Source organism: Solea solea, chromosome 12 (genome assembly GCF_958295425.1).
Source record: "Solea solea chromosome 12, fSolSol10.1, whole genome shotgun sequence".
NCBI lineage: Eukaryota > Metazoa > Chordata > Actinopteri > Pleuronectiformes > Soleidae > Solea > Solea solea.
In genome coordinates, this window is record NC_081145.1 from 8,670,756 (window position 1) to 8,677,924 (window position 7,169).

The following is a 7,169-nucleotide window of genomic DNA, read 5'->3' on the forward strand; positions in this document are numbered from 1 at the left end:
TAAAGTGTGAAACAAACTCGGACCGGCTGAACGTTGCAACCCCCAATTGAACCATGTCCCCAATCGTACGGAGTCAAGCCGACTATTAGGTGTGAAAACGACCTATGTCTACTATGCACCCAGGAAGCACTCTCACACAAAGAGTAGAGTAGGTGTGCTGCTCACATTTGTGGCAAGGCTTTCAACCATAGATGCAGGGAAAATGTCCCCACTTACAAAAAACAATCTGCAATCTAAACAAGGCCTTAGGCTGAGTAATCACCTTACTTGATTCTATTAACTACCTCTGAGAGAGAGATAGACTTTCCTCTAACTTTCTTCAACACAGAGACTATTCACACTTTTGTCTGCCGTGTTGTGCAACTTCAGCTTCATTCTCTCTGGCTTGCACAGGTGCAGGGAATCTCTTGCCTGCGCTAAACACAGTATATCCCCAGGAGCTTGTCAGTCTATAAGCCTGGAATACATTAAAAAAGCACCGAAAGGGCTTCATGTGGGAGATGGAATCCTTACGGATACACAGAAGCATTTTCAGACTATTGATTCAACCTCAGGCTACATCACCATGTAATGGTCATTTTCTGGCGAGCTGAGACGTGTCCTCAGCTGTCACGTCTGCATGATTGCTAGTGAAATTCACAAAGATGTGAATTCTGTTGGGTATTAAGCTTTAATACACACAGTCCATTGAGCTTCAATACAAAAAAAACCTTCAAACAAAGAACATTGAAAGTGTTCCAGTGAGTGTTTTGAACCTTTTTAAGAGGAACACGGAGGTTTAATGTTTAGTCCACCCCCCCAGCCCCCAGCCCCCAGAGGCATTAGCGTAATTTGAACTGAAACAGCCACTGTAGAAGACTTTTATGTAACCCATTCCTCATTAGCACAGTCTCTCTGCACATCCATAATAAATAGGTCCCCTTCCATCCTCCCTCCCTCTTCAGTACAACAGCACTGTCTGCTGTAAGCAGCTGAAACGCCATTTACACGACTCTCACTCCAAGTGCCTGATTGAAACTCTCACTTTGCGTGAATGGTGAAGTGATATTCCCTCATCCCATCTCAAATAATAAGCCGCAGTGCTTTGTTGTCAGTACAGTAGACCCTTTACTTATCACAAGCCAGCGAGTTGGCTGCTGCGTGTTTCCTACTGCTGGCCCCAGCTCTCATTGCGAACATTGCCCAGACTACTAAGTAGTTTATAGACTCTCCTTTTTCCCCCTGCAACAAACCTGGTCATCTGTGACAGTCCCCGGTGTCCTCTCTGTCTCCTCATATCTTCAACACTGAGCAAAAACGGTTCCTTTTTTTTAATCTAAAACTGCTGGTAAGTGTTGTGCCCTCACAAAGCCTTGTTCAGCCTCTGCCTTTATAACAAAGAGTACGGTCTCTAATTTAAACTGAGTCCTCACTTTTCAGAAGTACCCTCCACACTGAGCACGATGCTGCATTTGTTCGCCTTGTCTCTGGGAGCTCTCGTGGAGATTCTGACTCCTGTCATGCTTATTATTTTGCGCTCTCATCTCCTAGAGAGGCCGCCTCCATTGAATCATGTAGAGACTGCTTTTCAAAATGAAACCAGAAAACAATTTGCTGCTTGATATTCACAGCCATTCACTTCACCCCTCCTCTTTATTCCCCTGGCTCTGCAACTCCAGTAGACATCGTACCATTTACTCAACCTTCTATTCCCCCGAAATTGTTTACCTCTTAACCATCCTTCCTTCTTTCCTTCCTTCCTTCATTCATTCCCCTCAACGTCTCCCACACCACCATTTACTCTCTCGTTTCCCCAACCTCGTCAATGTTCTCTTCATCTCTTCTGGGGATGGCTCAGTATTACTTTTTTTATGTCACATACTGGTCCAGATAGATACTGATATCAGTCCAATACGTTCTCAAAATTAAACTCCGCTCTTCTTTTTCCTGATATCTTTTATCATAAAGTTCTAGTGTGTAACTTGTGTGTCACTACCTCCCTCTAACCCCCACACCTCAGGTGAACTTTCTAAAAGCATGACTTTAGGTCCATATTTCAACCGGCTCGTAGCTGAATGACCCGTGCATCGGGCAGGGGAGTCAGCTGATTCGAGGGTTGCTAGGACTATCCTTGCGACTACTTCTTCTGTTGTCAGATTTTACACGCGCTGCTCTGCTCGTTGTGTGTTGATGACGCAGTTAGCATTGGGTCCACGTGTGCTGTACGCGGAAGTATACCAGGGCCGTCAATTCTCTAACCTAAAGTTACCTAAGTTACCCTAAAGCAGTGGTTCTCTATTATTTTAAAAAAAATCTCTTTCTACTAATGAGAACCTGATCATTTTTATTTATTTATCTGTATAAACCACTGTATGAGTTGTCCTGCCCTGCCCGCCCCACTATTTGAGAAGTACTGCCCTAAAGTAACCTAATGTTGCGGTCTCTCTTTACTTTAGCTGTTATTCTTCACCACAAACATGACAAAAAAAAACTGCTTTAGCTCAGAAACACAGAGAGTGTTGTGTGGAGCTTGATGTAGTTACACACTACAGCTTTAATATAATATGTCCACATACTGTAGCTCACACGATCCCTGCAGCACGGCGGACATGTGCGTTCCTAGCTCACACACTGAGTTAAGCGATGCCTTGTGTCTCATGACGTTGGTGGAGCACAGCTGTCTCTCTCTCTCTTTGTCTCTCTTTACTGCCTGTGCTTAGTGAAGCATTTATGGGATGTTTTGTGAACAAAACAACTCTTTATGTGCTCATGCTGACACACAAATACATTCTAAAGCAAGTAGTACGCCACTAATACATCACGTACCAAAAATATGCATCAGCGTGACACTAAGAGCCGCAGCGGCACATCCTCACATAAAACAAAGGGAAAAGGATGGTTCAGACGCACAAAATGACAGCTGTGATCTATTCATTTTTGGACTTTATTGGATTTTCTCTTTTTCTCTTTCCGATGTTGGACTCGCACAGTAATAAATAACATAGTGGCTCATCCCTCACCTTGTCCCTCTCTACCACAGAAGCCCCTGGCCAGGACTTTGTGACACTTGACTACCGCCTGCGCTACTATCCCAGCATTACCTACGCGGTCATCGGCAGTGCTGTCATCTTCGTCCTGGTGGTGGCGCTGTTGGCCTTGGTGGTCCACCACCAGAGGAAGCGAAGCGTCCTGTTGCCCAGAGGAGTCAGAGGGAGCTCACACCACCACCACCACCACCAGCCCCTGCTGCTGTCCCGCCTGGTCATCTTGGACCGAGGCCACGTCCATCCCGGTGGTCCTGGTCTCTCACCCAGTTCCTCCCTCACAACAGGCCAGTACAGCTCAACAACTCAGGCGCTGCAGCTGCTGTCTGGGACCCTGTATCCCTCTGGACTCTCCGTGGACTCACCCCCGTCCTACTCACAAGCTGTTCTGGATGTCAGGTAAAAATGAAGCCAACAGTTGTTTGGGAATGTGTCATAAAAGTAAGATTTGCACTGTAAATCAGGACTAAACCAAAAACTGAGCGCTGAAAAGATGGTTTTGATAGTTCCATATCACTGATTTAGTGTTAATGCGACTTAATTTAAGTGTCTTTTCATTTACGTGTCCACTAATATACTTTTCACACATAAAAATGTTTGAAATGATTCAATTTACTCCCACAAACATTTAAGCCTTGTATCCAACAAGTGGTCCAGTTCAGTTCATTACAGTACGGTATTCAGTTTTAAAATACAGTTTTTGTCATCCCTCTGTTGTGGCACCAAGCACAGTGGTCACAGGGTGGAGCAGGACAGCCCGTGTTGATTTATGAACAGAGACTCATCACTCGGCCTGCAGCCTTTTCTCAGATAAAGCTCGTCTTCCTCGGGTGATAAAATGAGAAGAAAGAACATGGAATGCTTGATGTCCTCCATTGTTGCTCTCTGTTTACTGTGTCGCCGCCTTCTTTGTGGAATTAATTGGCGAGCCGCACTGTGCTACGCGCTCTGGTATGACGCTGCGCTTTTCATGTCGCTATGTTATCTACGTATCCGGCCCACTCACCCCGTGTCAGATCCAAACTAAACTCCACTGCTTTGAAAAAGCTCATTGTAAATTCTAGCATTGTGTTAGTGAAGGATCTCAGTCATCCAGGTCATGGTACCCACCTCAAGAAGAATAAGCGCAGGTGAGAGGTTAAAAAAATGTCCTCCAAGTAAACTCAAGCAGGTCCTAACTTTACACTCCTGAGGAGACTAAACTGTAGCAGGACAAATGAAAGCATTTGCTTCAATAATATTCACATTTAAAACGGAACTCATTTGCAAAGTCATTCATACTATGGCCTGAAAGGTCACGTTTATACGGTGAATAATGAGCATGAAATACTTATGGGTTACAGGTTTCCTTAATCAGGACAAGCTCTTTCATAATTGCCTTAGGGGAGTGGGAGGTTGGCGGTTCAAACCCCAGCGTGCATGATACTTAAGACATGAAAACGTGTACCTACAGCCTCTGTGTTCACCACTCAGTGTAAATGGAGATGAAGGGAAGGTAAACTGGGAGGGTCTATTTGTTTAATCCTATGGAAATCCAATTACCACTTACATTATCACATTGTGACATCATATTGTTTCTCTATCACTCCCACCCCCCTTGTCCCTAGTCGGCCTCCCTGGTTTGATCTCCCTCCTCCTCCATACCTCCCTGATAGAGACCTTCCATCGGCAGACGAGCTGCCTGAGTACGAGGCCACACAAGACCCTTTGAACCACCATCCAGCCTGTCCCACTGCGCCTTCCACACAGCGAACTGTGGCCTCGGGCTCACAGCTGAGTTCCAGCACCAGGGAAGAGCTGGAGCAGCATTAGCCCCTTTATTCTACTTAAACTGACAATTGGTGGAACTTAGAGACTAAAGGACCAGGCTGCTGGGTTACTTGAGGCGAGCACAGTCCACTACAAGGACCTGCTGAGGATATTCATCCAGGACTGTGAGACTAAACAGCATCCCTACCTTACTTCTTTGGCTCCCTGAAGCGAAGACCTGCTTCCTGAGCCACACTGCTCTTGTATGCTGGCTCACCCTGCTGGAGTCATGGCTGCACTACACCTTCATATTCAGTGATTTGGCCTTTATTCAGTGCTGGTGAATTGTATTTTGTTTGATCAGATAACAGTGGCTACAGTCTGTGAGTAAACTGCCTTTCATTAACATAACAAGGAAAGCACATTAAAAGGTCACTGGTTACATGAAACTCATGATGCTCACACTACCTTACATTTCACATCTGCAACATTAAGGTTAATAAAAATAAAAACACTACCTGATGACAGGGTCAAAACCTAGCACATGTCTGCTACATTTGAATTTTGACAGTGTTTTCTCACTTCTTACTGAATTTAAAAATGACAATTCATAAATATGTTACAGAATATAAAAGAAACATATACAGAGGTGCTGCAAAAATCAATTGTAAACAGCCTGTAATAAATAAAGTTCCTCTTTGTGTTGGTGGAACCCAAGACTGGAGATATTAAAGGTCAGGGTTTTTTCTGGTTAAGATGCCATTTTGGTTAAACTCCAACTAAAAACTTTTGTTGGACTTTTAATGATAATAATGAGGCAGAGTTTACAGTATATGTTTTTATCATTCCTCTGAAAAAAAAGAATCAATTGTGCAGGCAAATAAATGTTGTTACATTTCCATCATTTCAACAAAAACAGGATTTTGTTTTCGGCCTTATTCTTCCATTTGTGCCTTTATATATGAAATGTTTTCATATCTAGTTTTAAGCCTCAAAGTACAACAATCCCTTATGTGAGATTTAACAGCGAGCTCCCACAATAGCAAACATTTAAGATTCTTAAATTCCGCCTGGCGATAGTAAATGTATAAACTCGAGAGAATCGTACTGAGAAGTATTAAAGAGTGACTGGTGAAATCCACACCTGAAGGATCTGTGTTCAACACATTTGTGTTCATTTCAAAATGGTTTGTATGACACTGTACATAGATGGCAAAAAATATATATATTTAGAAGTAGAAAAATACTTTAAAGCTTAAAGGTACAGTGTGTAAAATGTATATAAAAGACATTTTCTGGGTAATGAAAAACAACAAAGTCATACAATCAGGTGAAGTATAATTATTTTATCTTCAATTTTTGCCAAAAAGAAAAAAACAAAATTGTACACACTGGACCTTTAAAGTGAGAGACGAATGTGTAGTAAAATGTACATAGTGTATGTTGTTGCATCTTGTTTTTTCAGCGGTTAAAATACAGACACAATGCGAACAATCAAACCAAAGATAATCATGATTGATCCTTTTTTCTTTTTTTTTTAGGGTATTATTATCCATCCAAAGGAATGATTGTGTCACAAATGTTTGTATCCTTATTCTATTAAAACATCCATTCTGTCCAATTGTGCATTTTTGAGTCAAACTGAAGTTTTATTTGCTGTAAAACTGAAAAAACAGAAACACTACTCAGGAGAAACAAAATCATTCCATCGTATTAAGTTTGATATTTACAGATTTGTAATGTTGCCCACCATGATCCCTTTGTCTCTCTCTGTAGTCTTTATATTTAAAAATTATATAAAAGTCTGACTCAGAGTTCATGTGCATGGGTCTTTCTAGACATGATGTATCATCAAAATGTGTTTATTGGAAATGTAGCTGCATGAAATGGATCATCCAGGTAGAGAAAGCACAGAACCTCACAGAGAGCAAATGACTTTCCCACAGTGTCAATGATCACACAAGGTTAAAAAGAAAAGCTGAATCTGGATCCACATCACCACCGCAGCTATTTCTTCCTTGGGTCATTAACTATATTGTTTTCATGACCATTTCATCAAATTTTGTCCTTGTACTTTTTGAGTTTGGCATAAACAAACGTGGACATAAACATAACCATTGTTTTTGCTGTTTTGTAAAAAGCACATTAAATTAAAGTATCTTTATTTTCTCTTTATGCACAGTGTCAGCTGAGCAGAGCCCTGCAGTTCTACTTTTTCACCAATAGATGTCCCTGTGGCTCCATCAGAGCAGCCTCACACACAGTGTAGAAAACTGAAGCTCCTCATTTCTGTCCTGCCTCAGTGGCATGAACCTCCAATTGTGCTTTGGTCATGTAGCCACACATATCGGATTCTATACCTATTGTATGATCATATCATTTAAATTATCACATATA

At 42.1% G+C, this 7,169-nt stretch overlaps 1 protein-coding gene across 2 annotated transcripts in view; it reads left to right on the top strand.

Annotated features, from left to right (window-relative positions):
• The window catches only part of ldlrad3 (low density lipoprotein receptor class A domain containing 3), a 78,726-nt gene extending 71,840 nt beyond the window's left edge, over nt 1-6,886 (top strand). For both annotated transcript variants that reach the window (XM_058646517.1, XM_058646516.1), the window contains exons 5-6: nt 3,020-3,422; nt 4,631-6,886. In XM_058646517.1, coding sequence (XP_058502500.1) covers nt 3,020-3,422; nt 4,631-4,835 — 608 coding nt within the window. In that variant the 3' untranslated portion in view covers nt 4,836-6,886. The remainder of the gene's footprint in view (nt 1-3,019; nt 3,423-4,630) is intronic.
• Nucleotides 6,887-7,169: the final 283 nt, after the last annotated feature.